This window comes from Silurus aristotelis (assembly GCF_946808225.1).
Source record: "Silurus aristotelis genome assembly, chromosome: 2".
Lineage (NCBI taxonomy): Eukaryota > Metazoa > Chordata > Actinopteri > Siluriformes > Siluridae > Silurus > Silurus aristotelis.
Window position 1 is genome coordinate 32,838,297 of NC_139575.1, and position 20,405 is coordinate 32,858,701.

General features: G+C 38.5%; 3 protein-coding genes across 8 annotated transcripts; 2 read left to right on the top strand and 1 right to left on the bottom strand.

Annotated features, from left to right (window-relative positions):
- Positions 1–24: 24 nt before the first annotated feature.
- On the bottom strand, positions 25–9,344 carry ndufs1 (NADH:ubiquinone oxidoreductase core subunit S1). Its single transcript, XM_083522068.1, has 19 exons — positions 9,202–9,344; positions 7,765–7,847; positions 7,298–7,389; positions 7,079–7,186; positions 6,586–6,662; positions 6,411–6,492; positions 6,168–6,298; positions 5,373–5,558; positions 5,156–5,290; positions 4,911–5,025; positions 4,638–4,783; positions 4,308–4,436; positions 3,996–4,125; positions 3,014–3,174; positions 2,546–2,700; positions 2,214–2,389; positions 912–1,046; positions 409–481; positions 25–295 (listed from the first exon to the last, which is right to left on the bottom strand). The coding sequence occupies exons 2-19, from the start codon at positions 7,841–7,843 to the stop codon at positions 204–206; spliced, it is 2,202 nt and encodes a 733-aa protein (XP_083378194.1). The 5' UTR covers positions 7,844–7,847; positions 9,202–9,344; the 3' UTR covers positions 25–203.
- Positions 9,345–9,970: 626 nt separating this feature from the next.
- On the top strand, positions 9,971–13,085 carry eef1b2 (eukaryotic translation elongation factor 1 beta 2). Its single transcript, XM_083522120.1, has 6 exons — positions 9,971–10,134; positions 11,615–11,737; positions 11,934–12,066; positions 12,257–12,320; positions 12,561–12,686; positions 12,884–13,085. Exons 1-6 carry the CDS (start codon positions 10,055–10,057, stop codon positions 13,036–13,038), a joined length of 681 nt encoding a protein of 226 aa, XP_083378246.1. The 5' UTR covers positions 9,971–10,054; the 3' UTR covers positions 13,039–13,085.
- A 448-nt stretch (positions 13,086–13,533) lies between these two features.
- Positions 13,534–20,098, top strand: zdbf2 (zinc finger, DBF-type containing 2). Of its 6 annotated transcripts, none has more exons than XM_083521928.1 (7): positions 13,534–13,624; positions 14,413–14,504; positions 14,588–14,632; positions 15,306–15,339; positions 15,659–15,758; positions 16,610–16,740; positions 17,462–20,098. In XM_083521928.1, the coding sequence occupies exons 3-7, from the start codon at positions 14,596–14,598 to the stop codon at positions 19,761–19,763; spliced, it is 2,604 nt and encodes an 867-aa protein (XP_083378054.1). In that variant the 5' UTR covers positions 13,534–13,624; positions 14,413–14,504; positions 14,588–14,595; the 3' UTR covers positions 19,764–20,098. The 6 variants fall into 6 exon arrangements, with proteins under 6 accessions (XP_083378054.1, XP_083378058.1, XP_083378055.1 ...); XM_083521932.1 differs by having other exon boundaries at positions 13,550–13,624; positions 15,668–15,758; XM_083521929.1 differs by having other exon boundaries at positions 13,581–13,795.
- The last annotated feature ends 307 nt before the right edge of the window (positions 20,099–20,405 follow it).

A 20,405-nucleotide genomic window follows, 5' to 3' on the forward strand; every position in this document is an offset into this window, starting at 1 on the left:
AGATAATGTACAGGAGGACAAAAGTACATCATACAACTTTATTCATTATGAGCTTTAGACAACAAAGCAGTTCGAGCTCGGTGCGAGAAACAAAACGCGTACATTTAAATAGGAGCGAGATTTTTGTCCGCTGTAGGTGTGGCCTTGATCAGTTAAATTCGTTAAATTTTTTTTAGACACAAATGTTAATGGATATGTGCGTTTCAGCAGATTGCAGGCTCCTCTACTGCTGCTGCTCCCTCAGTCACCGCCTTTACACACTTCGCCATTGTCTGGGAGGCTCTGCTGATGGAGTCTGTGTAGAAAAAAAGCAAATCATATTGTTGGATTATAGTTCAAATGCAGTAAAAGTAAACTGTTGAATTGTGGACAAAGTTTGTAGACACTAGGTCTTTTTATTTTTTTTACCTGTCATGTAGAAATCTTTCACTGAAAGCTGAGGAGGAACAAGAGGCTCCGCAAGCAGGGACTGATTTATACCCTAGAGAGAGAGATTATTTTCAAATAATAATAAATTGTAAACTTCATAGACTTGCAGTCACCAGCATTTTTCTTTTCTCATGCAACAACTAGGAAAAGGTCAAAATAAAATGACAATTTGTTGCTGCAACTATAGTAAACAATACTTGATCTGTATCTTACCATAGGTTACACTATACCCAATTAGTAAGAAATCTGTTTTCATGAATGACCATTTCTGAATCAGGAACATGCATGAAGCTGAGCAAAATAATCTGCAGCTAATTTGAGTCAGACTCGAGTAAAGAGAAACACCCACAGATCATAAGTTAAAACATAATTTACATAGGAATTTGTATATTTTCATTTTAAATATTAAGGGCCTTAAATATGGACCAGTTAGATTTTTGAGCATCCAAAACACAGAAAGAAACTAAAAAAAAGACACCAACCGTAGCAAGTTCATTAGCCTGTTTGAAGTAGTTTGCTTCCTCTACGTCATCATAACGCACCAGGTTGGGTGCCACTTCTGCCAGTCTGTTCCTCACCTCATCTAATGTCTCATAGGGCAGAGGGACTCCAGCCATCTAGTCCACACAATACAAACAGCACAGATTAGAAACAAATCCTGATAAAACTAAAAACCTGAGTCATTAACAAATATTTCACATATGCATTTTTTGTTGTTGAAGTGAGCTGCCAATCAGAGCCACAAGACATACACTGGGCTAAAGAGTTTGTATTCTGGATTTGGAATAGGAAAGAAATATACAAGATCTAGATATCAAGATATCTATGATGGTATCTTAGTGGTTAAAAAAAAAAAATAGATTTATTTTTTGGAATTTATACCAAAAATTTTATCTTTTGCTGGGTGTGGTGGTGAGCAGTTACTTTAAGGACGACTGTGGAAAGCTGACTCCTAAAATATCTGATATTCTTCATGTTCTGTGTGGTGCTTAATACTTAGTAGTGGTAAGTTTACGCTGATTTTTACCTTTAAAAATCCATTATTTCTAAAAGAATATGCATCATTCCTGAGTCACATGACCAGGAGTCACCAACATGGTGCCCATGGGCACCAGGTCACCCGCAAGGACCACATGAGTCGCCCGCGGGCCTTTTCTAAAAATAGCTCACCATAGCGCCACTTACCCGGGAGCTGCATCAAATTCTTTTGTTGCTATTCTTTTTTAAAAGCACACTTGCATTTGGTGTGAATTTGAAAATGACAAATATTTAAATATAGATGACTGGATATAGGTGAATATCATTAATTATTAATACTAACATATAATTAGAGGTAAATTGAACAAGTTTGATATTTTAGAACTTTTAGAACTAGAATTTTTATTTGGACTATAAATTTGGTGTATAAAACTGGTAACCCTTCACATCGGTACCAAAGAAGTAGCTCAGTTTCAAAAGGTTGGTGACCCCTGATATAAACAATATACATTTTATAATATTTAAATAAATTATTTTTGGAAAGGAAAAAAAATATATTGATAAACTATGTGAAATGATATAAATGTAAACATTTTCTGGCCCCATATCTTGAATTTTCTGAATATTCATCTCTATTTTTTCCACTTTTTTTGTTTTTCTGTATTTCTGACTAAGGAATAAAAGTTTTACAAGAACATTTTTGAAGTCTGTATTCCTCTCATACAACATTATTAGCTTTTTTGCTTTAATGAATTATGTGCAAACCAAACCAAAATATCACAGTGTATTAAATCATGTTCACGCACCTCAGAGACGGCCCGAAGGATCTTCCAGTCATCGCGAGCCATACCAGGTGGGGTAACTGCCACCCTGGTTTGCTGGGCACGCCCCTCTGTATTTACGTACGTACCGTCCTTCTCTGTATATGCTGCACCGGGCAGGATGATGTCAGCTATGGTGGCTCCCACATCACCATGGTGACCTGCGTTAGGTGAAAGAGGGGATTAATGTGTGCTCAATGTCCAGGGAATGCAATTAATGTAACGTGACTAGGGATGCACCGAAATAAAAATTCTCTCATTGTAACGGAGTGAATTTTGGACATGGTCACATAACCTGTAAGAGTAGAAAGACTCACCCTGATAGATAATGAAGGTGTCTTTGGGCAGGTCTGCTCTGGTAATGCAGCCAGTATCTGCTCCCAGCAGGAACAGAACTTTGGGAGGGTTCTTCCTGATTGCCTCAACACCAGGCTTATAACCCAGATCCAGTGCTGCTACTTGACTGGCCACTCTATATAGATAATACACACACAAGCCTCTGCATTACAGTCTACAGAGACTGATGTCAAATTTGAAAACCAACACATCGTTTCTAGAAACACTTGGCAATACATGTCTTTCTATTTGGTTTCCATTAGGTTGACCATTTAGCTCAACAACCAAAAACATCTAGCAAAGGTATGTAGTAATTTATAAACTGGTCCAAAATGATCTTAGAAATACATTCACTGGGCACAATCTATGTAATCAACTCCTTAGGTCTAAACAAGAGCTTTACAGAGAACTTCATACAAAAAGACATACAGACATGCAACTGGACCAACCTGTGTAGGACATTAAGGACCTTCCATCCTTCATCAACCCCACTGATGACACGGGCATTCTGAGCGATTGTGGACACAGCACTTAAGATGGCAGCACCATCAGCCCTCTGAAGACATGAGCTTCCAACCATCACTACTGGCCGCTTAGCCTGGGCCAGCACCTAACACCAGAGGACAGGGTTATCAGTATTATAAGTGCCATCTTGAATTAAATAAATGCTAGACGTCACTTTTGCAATATCAAGGTGGTGAATGACGATCCTTCGTGAAGTTGCAATCTAAGCCTAAGCCTAGTTGTAAGCATATGTTGATGCCTTACAACTTAACAGTTCGGGTTTGGTAGACTATGTAAAGCTCTTTCAAGTCTGTGTGGGTTTCCTCCAAGAACAACAGTTTCCTCCCAACCACTAAAAGCACTGTTTACTATAAAGTCTGAATGCACATGTAAATGTATGTGAATATGTGAATACTTCTGCCTCCCAGCCAAACCTCAAGATTTTCCATAATACAGTACAAAAACCGGATTTCTTCACATAATTCAATATTAGGCTATACCAATGAGTGCTGTTTGATGGGATAAAATGTAAATGTAATGTATATAATCCTTTTTAGTAACAAATAATCAGCTCTAAATGAAACTAATTTATAATCATTGCATTGATTCATTTCATTCTTTGCCTTTTAAACTGTGCAGCCTCCAATCATTAAAAAAAACCCCATAAAAACAGCCTTCTAAGGATAGACCTGGATTCTTCACAACCAAGACAATGTACTTGAAGCTGAGTAAATAAATGAACAAATGGATAGTGTCCAGATGGAATTTGTATTTTAAAGGAAACAGATTTAAAACAAAATAGCAAAATGTGGTCCAAGAAAGAAACTTTCCAGAAAGCCATTTTTATGCCAGCCAAATGTTGATATACATTTCTGTAACAGATCTACTAAATGCACTGGCAGTAAGAAAAAAGGCACAGTTTGTTACCTGACAGTAAGGATGGGTTCCGGCAGCGATCTCCTTTAGCACCCGAGTGGAATCACCCAGGTGGTTGTACGAATAGCTAAGATCCACTTTATGACCCACCACAGCGACTTGCAACTCATTATGGAGCCAACTAGAAGAAAGTCATTTTAACGTTATAGATTACACATTAGACCAGTTTCTAAATTCCTGGTAAATGTGTAAAAAAATTGTAAATAAAATAAAATAAAATGAAGAGGTACTTTTGAATACAAATTAAAAAGACTCAAATATATTAACTAAAATATATTATAAAGAATGTTGACAGACACGAACCTCTTGCGGATACGTGCATTGAAAAGGGGAGCCTCGAAGCGTGGGTTTGTTCCGATCAGAAGCAGGAGATCGCACTCTTCGATGCCAGCTATACGAGTGTTCAGCAGGTAATTCGAGCGCAGGTCGGTCCTGGGTTGGGGACAGAGTGCAAAGGGCATTTAATACATTTATTACCAACCAGTATTTCAGGAAAAAGGGGAAACTACATGATCATTCAAAGTGGCTTCAAAATGATAAAGCCACTATTTACAGTAGGATTGGTCTTATCAAAGATTGAAGCAAAAAATAAATAAATACATTTTTAAAAAGTCTTCTTTCTAAGCAACCCACCCAGCACCAGCAATAGGAAAGATCTCCTCGGTACAGAGAATTTCACTGTCCAGTTTGTTCAGCAGGTCTTTCAAGGCTATCAGAGATTCTGCATCTACCAACCCACCAGCTATAGCTGCAATCTCAGATCCCTGGACTCCCTGGAGCTGCAAATCCATTCACACATATAAAGGTAAAGAAATACAGAATAAGGGTATACACACACTATGCACATTCCTCAAATAAGCTCATAGCAACAACATTAAGCCCCAAATCTATATAAATGCTGTTTACCACGCCAGCTACACGAGTGAGAACGTCCTCCCAGGAAGTGGGTACCAGCTGACCGCTGGCATCCTTGGCCATGGGCTGGGTCAGGCGCTGCCTCTTCAGTCCATCATATGCAAACCTGACAGAAGAAACAAAAGGGAGATGTGAAACATTTTTACAAGCAAGATGGAACATTTAGAGTATGATGTTTATAAAAGTTAACAGAAGTAAACAGAAGTGTGTTTTTGAACACTCTGTTTGGGGTTTACCTGGTTTTGTCCGAGATCCACTCCTCGTTTATGTCCTCGTTAAGACGAGGCAGAATCCTCATCACCTCTCCACCTCTTGTGCTCACCACGATATTAGAACACACCGCGTCAAGCACGTCAATAGATTCTGTCTTTCTGTTAAACAAAAAAAAATTATAATTCAGAATCTGGGACTGGAACTAGATTTCTAACCTACTGATCACATTTATGCTTTTACCTGGTCTCCCAAGGTCGGGTTGTGAAAGCGTACGGTTTCGATGTCAGAGCTCCGACAGGACACACGTCGATCACGTTCCCGGAGAGCTCGGACATGAACATTTTCTCTACATAAGTGCCAATCTGCATACTGTTGCCACGTCCTGTAGTGCCCAGATCCTCCACACCAGCAATCTCACTAGCGAAGCTGTAACACACAAAATGTCGATGATGAAACGTTCAGCAAAAGAAATCTTGAAAAAAAGTTAAAAAAAAATAAATACAAAGAAAATACAAATAGTCATATTTAGAAGATAAGGAGCTGTTGATGAAGTACATGGAGATGCCAGTGAACGCCCCAAAGCTGTTATTTTACTTTGCAATATTGGCAAGAAAATCATTAATTCAACATATAAATCTAATAAATTTTAATTGATGATAATTTATTCATTAATATTCGACAAAATATGAATCGGTTCAATAGATGAATCAGTTACTTCATCTTTTCATTTCATTAAATCTCATATCCTTTCTCACCTGCCCCCAAAATGCAATTTGATGAGATGAAAAGAACATTAAAAAGCTAAATTCTTGAGTAAAAAAGCTAAACTTATTTTTTTAATCTGTAAGCTATCCAATTTGACCAGCTTTTCGGGCCTTATTTAAATTTATATAAATTAATTAACGAATAATAAATGAGGCCATGTCGATCAATTCACCTCGAGCTCAGTGACAGAAATTCACCCCACTTGTATGCCTCAAAGTTCAATCAAAACAAACCAGGATGGAATACGTAATGGTGTAGGGGTTCACTCACCGAACACAGCGTGTACACTGAATGCACCGTGTCATGATTGTTTTGATGAGAGGGCCAATGTTTTTGTCCTCTACAGCTCTCTTGCCCTCTGTGAAACGACTTCGGTCCGAACCGAACATCATTGACTGATCCTACAATGAATGGTTTAAACCGATCAGAGCAAAAGTAACTGCTAGCCTTCTATAAAAATACAATAAACAAAACAACAATAAAATGGAAACGTGACCAGGAAATTCTTCCTACCTGCAGGTCGCACTCTCCTCCCTGGTCGCAGATAGGACAATCAAGAGGGTGATTGGCAAGCAGGAACTCCATGACTCCCTCTCTAACAAAATGTATTAATTGAATTAATATTGAATAGTATAAATCCATCAAAATCTAAATAAACCCTGGCTTTAAAGTACGCATAAATGAATACCTGGCTTTCCGTGTCTTCTCAGAGTTCGTCAGTATGTTCCAGCCTTTCATGACTGGCATAGCACACGCTGCGACCGGCTATTGGTGAAGAACAGCGATATTTTTACGATGTTATCATTACAACAGTCAAAGTGCAAAAAAAACTTGCTCTAATAATAATAACCTAACATTCTCAAAATAATCAATCACACATTGACCTTTATTCATTAAATCAGTCCTTCACCTGTAGGATTAAGCTCACATTTGGTCAGTGTGTTTATAAGGTTAGAACAGCTAATAAGGGCTAAAAGTGGATTTGTATGATCAAACATCAAATACAAATCCTAATCATGTGTGCACAAACTTTCGTCCACATGGTGTATGTTCTGTAACTTTTTGGCGAGCCAGCCAGGACACGAACCTAGAATCTTCTGACTGCGGATTAATTGTAATGTTTACTCGGATATGGGCTCTGAGTTACGACAAACTGTTTTGTCAAGAAGGAAAAAAAAAACCTTTGGTGCTCGTTCGATCTCCACCAGACACATGCGACAGTTTCCAGCCACAGACAGACGCTCGTGGTAGCAGAACCGAGGAATCTGCACTCCAACTTTCTCACATGCCTAAGTGGGAAAAAGGGCGGTATAATGCTCGCCTTATTCGATGTTCATTTGTGAAATTATCACAAGATTCAACTAAGTATTAGTGAATGCTGCAGGTCAGTGATGTTTCACCTGAAGTACAGTCGTCCCGGGTTCCACCATCACAGGCTTTCCATCTACAAACACCTCAACCAGGTTACTCGAGGCCCGGATTGAGGTCCTTACTGTAATCAACAAAGCACAACATAAAAACTTATCTCCAAACATTTACAATTATGGCATTTAGCAAACGCCCTTATCCAGAGCGACTTACAACTGAGCAGGGTAGGGTTAAGGGCCTTCCTCAAGGGCCCAGCAGTGGCAGCTATATCTTTAAGCTTGGTGGTGGTGGGATTTAAACCTGTGACCTTCTAAAAAATCTAATGCCTTAACCACTGAGCTCCCACCTCCCAACAACTGTTCTATAGCATTTACTCCTATCCACTTTTATAGCAAAAGAAATTGCACAGTTAAGCAACTAAGATGCACTGCAAAGTCCACATATAGAAGCAGATCCCCATCTTTACATAAGAACAGTTTCTGCATAAGAATGTAGTTACCATTGCTAGACGTGTTGAGGTTTCCTTTGCAGTGTGCTGCCCCGGCCAGGGCCCGACCAACGGCTGACAAACGCAACATGACGCTGTCGAGAAAGATAAAACACTATTATCTGTATTTGCATTCAAATTAAAACCGGACCAAAATTTGTTTCACATAAATAGAAACCACTAGAAAGAAACCCAGATGCAGAAACACCATTACTGTCAGATGTGTAAATTCTAGCCCTCACAGTTCCTCAACTTCAGCTAACAAATGGACATTTTGTGTCATCTAGATAAGGACGCATTCCTTTTTAAGTCTGGTTCCTCTCAAGGATTTTTTCTCAAACTACCTAAGGGAGATGTTCCTCACCACTATTACCCTGGTTCGCTTGATTCACAAATGCATGATGCTAAAATGTACATTCATAAACTTTTTATGTATTCTGCAAATTCCCAAAGTTGCTTCATCCCCAAACAGCGTTCATTGTTCTACAAATTAAACCACAGTTAATTGAACCAGAGATGAACACAAAACTGTTTTTTGTTCGATCTTTTGTGTACCTGCTAATTAACCTAATGAAATCTACCAACACCTTGACCAGGCAGGTACTAAGGATAAATTCCTTTAGCTTTAGACACATTGGGATGGGATGTGAACCACTAACGCAATGGTGTGAAGCAAACATGCCAACCACTCCCCCTCCTTCATCCTCAATATAACAATTACTCTATAACAAGAGCAGCTTAAAAGTTTGTGCCCCCTAAGTCATGAAACCAACCAAGGCATTAAGCCTTGATTTGTTCCGACGTTCCTTCATTACCAAGTGCATTATAAATGTGTTGATTGTCTAAATACTTATATTTCATACAGTATTTAAGATTGTGTTCCTGGAATTATTAGTTGGCTTTGGGAATGTATGACGTCACAACTCGGTATCCAGATAACGTGCACTTCTGGTTTCCAGACCAGAAAAGATTATGACATTTTGGGGTTATTTGATGAATTAAATAAAGATTTAAAAAGCTGGTTTATGGATAGAATAGTAAGACTGTGACGTAGACGTTTATAGTTTTTATGGTTTAAGTCTTTGACTGCAAAATGTTGAAGGATGTCTAAAAACGAAATAGAGCTCGAATCCCCGGATGTTATGACAGCTAATAGGTGCTATATGAATCAACAACGCTATATTTATTTAATTGTCTAAAACAGAGGATTAACTGAATAAAAATACATTTCAAAAACCCTAATGTCCCCTGGTGTCCCTCTATTTTGACGTCTTGCAGGCTGAACATTGCTAACCCCAATAAGCTAAACCGCTGGTCAAACCAAGGACATCTCATTACTGTAGAGTTCACACACACCGGCGCGCGACTGCAGCTTTCCCGGAGCACGTTATAGACATCCATAAGTGTGTATAAGCCACTGGTATTGCACAATTAATCACTGGATCTTACCTTGACGCTATTTGGCCTTCTGGACCAGAACAGCGCAATCCTACTCCACTCACTTAGCAATGAGTTTAAAACGCGATATTCTTCCCACCCGTATTCAGAGAAATCCAGTATCAGGCGTGATGATTGGGTAATTCTTTACACTCACGCCCCGCCCCCGGAATAGAAACCAAATTCCATTGGTTGGTTGTTGTTTTTTTTTCATTACAAGCAACAAATCCTAACAGGTTTCCCCCAAAACAGGTAAATAAATAAATATTACATATGTCTATATTTATGGTATGTAATATTTATATAATATTTATTTATAGTAATTTGCAATTAAATGTCTAAAATATATTTATATTTCCCGATAAATTATACGCCGCTAATTTGACCTCCGACCAATCGCATTAGTGGTTCAAACGTCACTTCCGCTGACTCCAGGTTCTTCAAAATGCGAATAAAATGTCAAATAAAATGTCCTTTAGTAACTGAAAATTAATTTAAATGTTTTTTTTTTAGATTGTTTGTGTTATTAAAATTGTATATTGTAAATAAAAATGTTTAAAAATGTACATTAAAAAATTTTTTTTTTACAATAAAAAAATCACAGATCACATTGTTGAGGTTTAACAGGAAAGTAAAGTGGCATTTTATTTTGTTTGTTTATTTTTAATAATTTGCTGTTTTTACAGTTTTGGAAAGGTAAAGCGTGTATGAGACCAAAAAAATGAGTAGGAGGAGAAGAAACAGAGTGGAGCGGGAGGAGGGGTGAGGGGTATAAAGGCTTTTACGTGCTCCTTGTTCGTTCCTTCGCTCTTCCTCCAAGCCGCCGTGCCGTTTATTCACGTGGTTTATAGCGTCTGGTTTAACAATGGGCTTCGGTGATCTGAAAACCTCAGCAGGCCTTGTAGTCTTAAACGGCTTTCTGTCGGATAAGAGCTATATCGAGGGGTGAGTTGCTATAAACGTGTTTCATCCTGATTTTGCGTTCTGGTTTCTAGGCCTTTCTTACTCTGCAGCGTGGTAGGAAACTTCGCAGTGCGCGTATAGACCCGGTTTTACGGCAAACACAGGCGTTTGGAGTACTGAAAACCAGGAAAGGAAATCCCACCTTTTTGTTTGTGAAACTTGTTACATTTACATTTAAGACACACCGACCTCGTATTTAACAAGTTATTTAAAAGGAAAGCAAATTTGAAATAAATAACATTGAATGACGTGTCGTCTTGTGTTTAGTAGTTACCGTAAAGCACTCAATATACGCCCCCCCCCCCGTGGACAACTCTTATTCCTGTTACCTTTATAACTAACTTGCATTTTGTTTTCACTCGATTGTATGTAATTTATTTATAGATATAGACCAAATTTATTAAGATTTTGATTCAATTAAAATTACCACTGAGAGCAGTTTGTAAGCACTTTTAATTACCAGTGGAAATGAATTGACTTGGTGATTTTTATATTTAACCACTGTGCATTAGTATCATATTCGTTTGCATGCAAGTGTTCTATTTTATTTAATCACCTCAGTTGAAGACGAATGTTTCAGGAATATCTTGATCAGCATTAATCAAGTAAAATAGGCTTTTCATTCCTACTATAGACAGTGCAATAAGGGCCAAGATATTACATGAAATAACAAGTATTTAACAAGATAAAACTAAGACACTACCTATAGTACATGTGTGCAGCATTTAGTGCAGAATCTTGAAACTGTAAACAAAGTGACATTGCAGCATCGACCAGTTCAATAGATGTGTAAGTTTATATAATAAATGCATGTAAATCCTGGATGTTTAGTATCAAAACATACACTGGTTTTGATGCTTTTTTGCCAGAACCCGTTTGCAATTATTCTGGATTTTGCATTGTGATTTTTTTTTCTGATTAAAAACTGGAATATGCTTCTCTTTTTTTCTGGGGTTTGCTGTACAATTTTTTTTTATTATTTTTTTTTTATAAAAGAATTGTGGTAAATTGAATTAATGGATTTTAAAATAGATTATTTTTAATTTTCTGGGATTTTGTTAAATAAATAAAACCTGAAAATATTATCAGTGACCCTGTATTTAAAAACAAAAAACACATAATTTGCATGTTGCATTAGCTGGTTACTAGCTAGTTGTCGCCCCTTCCATCACTCACTTCACACATACTTGTGTGGGAATAGGTACTTATCAATACTTGCATGTATTTAGTGATTTACAGATTTTAATTCTGACTTTACAAGAGCCCAAGACTTGGTCAGTAAAATTGGCATTAAATGAGGGATTCGAAATCAATTTGAATTTGATTGACCTTCAGCTTTTTGTTTAGTGTTATGTTTTGTTTTGGTCGAGAACCCCAAAAGTGTAGTTGCCTTGAATGTTTCTTGGAGAAGATAAGTTGTCGTTTGCTTGATTCTAATCACGTACTACTGTTTGTCTTGTAGCTATGTACCTTCCCAGGCTGATGTCGCTGTATTTGATGCCCTGTCTGGCGCGCCACCTGCAGACCTCTGTCACGCCCTTCGCTGGTACAAACACATCAAGTCTTACCAGAAAGAGAAAGCCAGGTAACGATTACCATTTTAATAGTATAATGAATTCCAAAGTCATCCTCGGTCTGTGATGAGTTTTACATCACCATCTTTCGCCTGAGTGGATGATGCACAATCTTTTAAACACTGATGTACCTGGGAGGCCTTTGACCTCTTGTGCGTATAATGTGCCTGAGTATAGAACTTACTCTGCCTTGTTTGACTACTTCAGCCTCCCAGGTGTGAAGAAGCCCCTGGGTCAGTATGGTCCTGCTGGTGTGGAGGACAAGACTGGTGGTGCTGCTCCTGCGAAAGAAGCAGAGGATGACGATGACATCGACCTGTTTGGTTCTGACGAAGAGGAGGTCAGCTTTCCTTCTGTTTTAAGACTTCTATCAGCAGTCTTTCTGGTTCCGTGATGAGTTTTTCTCACCATCTTTCGGCTGATGTTGTGATGGACATTTTCATAACTGATTTACCAGTTTTTCTGGAACTGGTATGTTTAGGTCTTGTTACTTGAACTTGAACTCATTTTTCTTCCCTCACATTTTATAGGATGAGGAGACCAAAAGAATCAAGGAGGAGAGACTAGCGGCATACAATGCAAAGAAGTCCAAAAGTATGTCAGCTATGTTTTAATAGATTTTGGACAAATTGCATTTAGAAACTTTTGTCTGGCTTGAGTAATGATGATCATCTTATCACCATCTTTCGGCTGATACATGGAATGATTGATGCCTTTTTTTCTATCTGAATTCTAGCCAGTTTCCATTTGTCTATTCATAATCGTTTGTGAATTATTTTTTTTACATGTTTAACCCACCCCTCCATTTATTTTTTTATTTTTAAATCTGTACAGAGCCAGCCCTTATCGCCAAATCCTCCATCCTTCTAGACGTCAAACCTTGGGATGATGAAACGGATATGTCCAAGCTTGAGGAGTGCGTTCGCAGCATTGAGTTGGACGGTCTGGTGTGGGGCCAGTGTAAGTCTGGAGTTTCCTTTTATTCATATTTATTAAACATTGAAAAGCCACAGCATTTTTAAATAACTTGTATTATTTACAACACAATTGCTAACCCTAATTAGAAAAACTCTAAAATGTACAGTATTTTTGGGGGTGGTCTTCAGGACCAGTCCATACATGTGGACCCGTTTTGAATAATCGATTTGTCTCCACAGCCAAATTCGTGCCTGTCGGCTACGGCATTAAGAAGCTGCAGATTGCATGTGTGGTGGAAGACGACAAAGTTGGAACCGATCAGCTGGAGGAGCTGATCACCGCTTTCGAGGACTACGTGCAGTCTATGGACGTGGCAGCTTTTAACAAAATTTAAAAAAAACTGACCGTGAAAACGCTTTGCACAATAAAATAGCACTTGTAGTTGCTTTGTGTGTTTGATTTATTTGGATTCTGAAAATGTCCCAAGTACGGGATGTTTTTGCCAGGTTTTTATGGCTATTGAATACTAGTTGCCCAACACTTTTAATTTAATGTTTGGACTGGTTTCACTGCTCCAGATAATTATACAGCATTCCTGGTTATTTTAGAATTGCAGGAATCTGTTCAGACTTTTGGGTATGTGCTACAGCTCACCTTCTATGGAAAGTAAAGGGACACATTTTCTTGACTGACTTTTATTGTAAGCTATATGTTTCTTCTATTTGAAGAAACTGGTTGAATATTTGGGTCTCCTAGAATCTGCTATTAATATGGAAAGTATTATGGCGACTAACGGACATCAACATGAGTGTAATTTTGGTTTTTGTGACCTGTTCACGTCATGAAACTGTTTCTCCATGTTTAAAATCCGGGCTGTGAGGAACAGGGCGGCTTCCCGCGCTTTTAATGACGTCACGCCCCGGAAAGACCTGCGCTAAATACGGATGCCGATGGGATCTGAAAATAGCGTTTTCAATCCGGTAAAAAAAAATTTAAAAACCACAAGAGACTCGTTTATTCTAATAACTAATAGTTTTCATGTGCAAGTTAAATAATTTATTCAATTGTTTGTCTTGTCGCGTATCAAATTCACCTGCATGAATAACTCGCTTGACTTGTCGTCGTGCTCCCTACCAGGGGCTCACTCGTGGGTAATATGGCTCGAAACATCGGTTTGTGGGTTTAGTACTTTTTATTGCTGTATTTATTTATAAATGTATATATCGAAAAAAAGTTTTAGTTTAAAGGGTTAATTGCTATACCCAGGGAAGATAAATGTTTAGGAAATATTTAGCTAAAGAGACTTCCCGGCGATGCTAGCGAAACGTGGTTGTATCCGAAATTGTGTTCTGTTCCCTATCTAAGCGCACTACACCGGAAGTGTATGCATGGTATTGTGCGCCCTTCATAGGGCACTATGTATTCAGGGAGCTGCATTTGAGAGGGAGGCCGCGCAGGCCAGGGTTTTACAGGCTACCCCAGACAACTTGACTTATTTTAGTGTTTATTTGGAAAGACAAGTTGCTCCTGAAAATTTCAACACGTTTAAAAAGCTCCAGATTTCCTTAAGAACAATATAAATCTTTTGGGAAGTATTGACATTTTTAATGAATAAAGTTTGGTTTTCATATGGTTCTGCAAAATGTGCATATGGAAATGCAGTGTGTTCAGTAAATACCTGCTCCAATTCAAGTGTTTTGAGAAATCTGAAAACCTAAACAAAAATCCCCAATGTTTTCATTGTTGTTTGTGTATTGCCTCCATTCAGATGTGAACATTCTCACGTGGTTCCTTGAGGTTTGTGTGTCTGCAGTTATGTGATTTGAGATCCCTTTAAACCTCACTACCTCTCCTCCTGAGGTCAGTGTACTGTATCACCACTTCTGACTTTTATTTCAAACATTTTTCACATTTTCTCGCATGTAACTTTCCACCCCTTTCAGACAGTAACATGCCTCTGGAGGAGGAACCAACACCCACTGCTGAGAGTATGTATGATTCTGATGTCTTTTTATTTTATCTTTCATTTATGACAACATGTATTTGATTCATTAGGTGGCCCGGAAAAACTATTTACATGGCAAATTTTTATAGCTGATCATCATAGGTGTAAAGTAATCATTAACATTTACTTGTATTACTTTAATTTGTGTACTTTTTACTTAAGTATGTCTTGCTTGAAGTATTGTACTTAACCAAATTTGTAATAATTTTCAGTTATGATTTAAAAGATAAATAAATAATGGAAGCGGGGAAACTACTGCACTGATTAGTTGATGGGTGGGAGAACAAACTCGCTAAACTCACAAGAAGGAAAGATGGAGACGGATAAGACAGACACCAGTGATGCACATCCATCTGAAAGCAAAATGCCTTTGAAACAAAGGTTATTCAGTGTGTGCATTCGCTGTCTGAATTCTGAATCATTACTATAAATGACATTACATCAGGAGATATTTTATTGCAATTTAATTTGAACACTAAAATCCTTTTGGTTTGGTTAAAGTATATCAAAGGATGGGGGTGTTGTGATATCTGATTTTTTTATATATATATAATAATATATATAAGCAATTAGGATATTCTTGGGATGTAGTGTTATTATTATTATGATTATTATTATTATTATTTATAATAATTTTATGTATAATTATTTTGTAGATGCAGATAGGGAGCAAACCAACATGACCAACAGGTGAGTTTGTGTTTACAATCAAACAAAAAGCTATGTATTGTTTCTATATTTTATATATATTTTCTTAAATATTGGTCTTCCTGGTTGGCATTAACCTTAGACATAGTTCCATAGAAAATGCAATACAGTTTATTCCCGCATCATGCCCAGTGTTTCTGGAATAGGCTATGATCTACATCAACACTCACCAGGATTAAAGAGCTCACTGATAACGAATACATTCTAGATGGGATACCAGTTGTACTTATCTGTTATTAATAAAATATAAGAAAAATGACCCAATAATAAACTTTTATTTTTATTTTTTTGGACAACATAGGCCCTGCAGTTTGGAACAGCCCGTCGCTGGTCCCTCAAACTCCTCACAGCGCCAGGGCTTCTGCAGCTACTGCCAGGTTGTGTACAACAGTGTAGAGCAGGTACAACCTCATTAATTTCTTTATTCTGACTGGGCAGGGTACAATTTGAATCCATCAACATCTTTTTCTTCAGTGACAGGTCCAACCACATGTTTGTGAACTGTTGTTCCTGCTGCATCACATGGCAGAATAACACACCCTAAGAAAAGCATCCATTTACAGGGAGAAGAAATAAAGCTTTCTTTACAATAAAGTGACTCACTCAGATGATATTTTCAGTCCAGACTTTATATTGACTGGTGCTTGTTCTAATATGTGGTGTTCTTAATGGTATTTTAATGAGGAACCATATTGTTGTAAATTAACATGCAGCTGCAAACTCGGTATGCATTCGAATACTGAACTTAGAACATTACATACATCATTCGGGATGTATGCTTTTAGAAAAGAAAAAACATTTCGTGTTTTCAATATTCAATCATTTAGCACATGAAGTCAAGAAGCTTTTATTGTCATTTCAACCATATATAGCATTACACAGTGAAAAGAAACAACGTCCCTCCTGAAGCCTGGTGCTACATACAACAACAATCACAGAGAACAAAAAACACAGGGCTAAGGACTAGTGCAAAGACAATACAGGACAGTGCAAGATAAAAAAAAGAATACAACCAGGCTAAAACTTAGCAAGATTATTTATTATTAACGCTAGACTCCAGGCTTTGTGTTGCACGGCTTTCACCTACCGATGTATGTTTTAAGTGAGAACATGTTACAGCTACAGCATAAATATGTTTGTATGTAGATTTTTCTTGGTTGTACAAAGTTGTTTTTAGGACATTAAATGTACATTGAAAATTATGAACCAATTCTAACCTTTTTATAACCAATTCTTTTGTGGAATTCTGCAGCACATCCAGAGCACCCGGCACAGAGAAGTGGTGGTACGAACAGCGCGGACAAACTTGTCCTCTGGAAGCCTGCTGGAGAGATTTCTCCAAGACGTGCTTCATCACCATCCTCATGGCTACAACGACACACGGTGTGCCTCATTACTTATCTAAAATTCAACACTCGCCAGATCACTTTAGATCTTTATAAATGAGTTCATCTGAGAAGACAGGGCTCAGATTTTCTTAGAGCCTACTACTAAGTTGTAGAAAATGCTAAAAGAAAGCCAGCTTGACTCAAAGCATGTTTGCACCAGATAATAATGAGGCATAAGTTCATACCAGAGATAGCCATTATCACTTTTCCAGCACTTTCTTTTATTAAGATTGATTTTTGTTATGGTTAAATTATATATACAATGCAAGTGATTATTCCGTGTCAGCAAAAAAGGACTGTGACAAAAAAAATACAACACTTGAGTAGTTCTTAAAAAGCACTATTTATTGGGTGCTATCAATATTGGTAAATAATAGGTGTGCAATTGTGCTTTCTCTAGTTGATATTTAGACTTTCATTATTATTAAAGTATAAAAAAAAAAAAAAGAAAATGAAATACTTGACTTCATGAAATGTGATGTTTTTTTCAAAAGGTCAAACCAATATTTAAAACTTGGATATTATTATTATTGATTGATTGACCATATGTTGTTTCTGCATTTAAGGCTTCTAGGATTCTAGAGATGATACATTTTTCACAGATTCCGCCATTTTTAAGTATAAAAAATAACTACCATTTTTAAAAAAAAAAAAAAAAAAACTCTAATCTGCAATACCACTAATCTTACACTATCATTTTCTGTTTTTCTGTTTAGTCCTACCCATGTTGACCTGCCTTGCCTGAGTAAGTTACCAGTTCCAAGAGAAGTATTATCAGAGGTGCACTGTAGATCAGAGGACGATGGGCTCTCTGTGGGGACCAGAGAGGAAACGCTCAGCTCTGCTGAAGAATCCTGTCACATGGTGCAAGCTGAACCCACTACCACATGTAGTATGAGTCAAGAACAAGCAAGCACTTCTGTCAATGTGCCGATGAAAACAATTGTTCAAACTGGCCTTAATACTGTGCAAATAAAAGTTGAACCCCCAGTCCCTGAAAGATGTTCCCCCACACAGGGGTTCTTACATAGGACTAATATCAAGTCTGGTACAGACAAACAACACACATCACAAATGTTGGCACAAACAGTTACTTCACAAATCCAACATTCTCAACAGCCTTGTAGCCCACAGACTTCAGGATCCCCTAAATTTCAACACAGGAAAGCACACAGAAAAACAAATAGACTTAGAGAAGATGATGATTCAAGCCCAGGTACCCCTACATCACCAGTCACAAAGTGTGCCACCTCAAAACCCCAGCACAGGGGGTTGAAACTAGCTAGGACTGTAGTCCCAACACCCTGTAAGGGGCCACACAGGAAACGTACATTCAGCGAAAATTCAGACCAAATACATGAGGTAATTGAAGAGGTTATCGAGAGGCACTGCTATGGCCGCAGTCCCAAACCCAACCAGGAGGACGAAAGTGTTTTCCACCTGAGCCTGCAATCCAGTGAATCTAAAGACAGTGATGAATGGGACAACACCTTTCAGGCATCTTTGCCAAAAAACAAAACCGAAGATGATCGTCTAGCCCGCCTTATGCAGGTACATATAAACCTTGAGGATCAAGAGTACAAAGCCCAGCTGGACACAGCACTAAATAATGTGTTGGAAGGTGACAAGATGGAGCCTGTGCATGGAAAAGAGTACGAAGCTGATGAAATCATTCCAAATCTTCCCCACATACCCCCCTCCTTTGTGGGAAAGACGTGGGCACAAGTAAGGTATGAGGATGATTTAAAGATAGACTGTCTGGTGAAAGAGTTCCGACAGGGTCGCTTTCGTTGCTATTTTGACAGTGAGTCGCTGGCTAATTTTGGGAACCACAATAGGAAAGATAAAGATCAGCAGAATCAAGAGGGAAACGAGGCGGATTTTGTGTGTAAAGATGTCTTACCGCTTATTGAGCATCATGAGGAGGACCTACCTGTGTATAGGAAATCCAGGCCTAGATTATACCGAATAGCATCACGCTGTCAAGTGGTTAAAGTGAGCCATGGAACACAAACTGCAAACTTGAACTGCCCTGTAGTGCGGAGAAAACCAATACCCGAAAGTGGCACCCTGCTGAGTACCTGTGAGACTCAGAAAGACCCAAGTCCTGAAAGGACGCCAGACATGAAAACAAGAATGTGCGCACTCAAGCTACCTGCATCTTACTGTAAGATTATGAGTCCTTTACAGCCTAAAACTGTGGTTTACGTTCTATCTTTCCCAGATGGTGGACAGGGTTCTTTTAAGCCTACCCCAGTTAAACGGGTGGGTAAAAAGAGGAAATCAAGTGATGAGGAAATTGCAATTAAGTACAAGTACAAAAAGACCCCTCTTAAATATTATGATCCCCTGACCAACAGAATACTAAAGACTCCACCTAGAGGGGTGCCCTCATCTCCTACTTTCAAATCTCTTTCCCATGTTAGACAGTTATTCCGAAGTCTCAGTCCAGACATCAACAAGGAACTCCATGGTTCAGCACAGGGACGGTCACCTCGAGGTTCTAAAAAAAGTCGGGGTGAGGGTAGCATGGCAGACCATTGTGCTTCTACCTCTGGCTCTTGGCTGGACAATGGGGGCCCCTCTGAGCCTGGATCTTCTGTTTCCAGCAGGAAGGCCCTGTTCGGCCGATCCTCCATCTCCAGTAGCAGTCGTTTTCTCCTGGGACAGATAAGGTCCTCTGCTTCCCACACAAGCAGCTCCTCAAGAGCAAAAGAGCCTTCCGGTACAGACAGTTCTCTTAAGGTTCCAGGGACTAAGCTAAAATCGGACCACACACCGACACACTTGGACCAACCAGCAAGCAGACGTCGCAAACAGGGACAGAGACTCACAGAAAAACCTCTGACTCCTGCAAAGAAACCATCCTCACCTCCTTACCGGACCAAGCGGAAGTCCCCAAAAGCCAGAGCAAAGTCAAGGAATGTTCTCCAGCGAAAAGTCAGCACTCGTGTTGCTTCAGGATGTAGAGCGTCCACCCGGAATAAAGTTCCCACCAGAGCTTCAAGAAGACGTTAAGCATCTGCTTACCTGGATGTCGCTGTTGTGATCGGTGCTATTAAGCCTGTACAGCAGGCTGGACATAAACACCAGCATTTCTTTAACCTCTTTTATAAAGATGAGGAGGAGACGTGTAGGCAGAAAGCAACATCTGTTCTCTGTCCATCCATTGCTGTATAATTTTGCACAGTTGAATGTTTTGGTGTCTGTATTTCTTGTTCCCTAGTCAAATCACGCATTTTTGACGCGGTTAAAGGGAATATTTTTAAAGGTTTTTTTTTTTTATTGAATATTTTTGTGCCACAGTTAAATATTTAATTATGATTGCACATTAAAATTTATTATATAATATATATCTATTGTCTTTCTTGGACATTTTTACTTTTCTCAATGTCCTCTTCCTGCAGTGGAGCCTGATTTATTGTTCATTTAAATGAAACCAAGACTTTCAGCGGTGTCCTGCACGAATCCATCCACCTCTTAATACCATGATCCTGTGATCATACAGTGAGAATGAATGCCATTAATCAAGCAAGAAACCCGATGAACAGAATTCAACAAGTCTCCTTTCACCGCGTTACGTTTTTTTCTGGGAATTAAAAATTACGGCGAATTGTGTGTTTATGTGCAAATTCTACAGGAAAGGAAATGCAAAAGTAT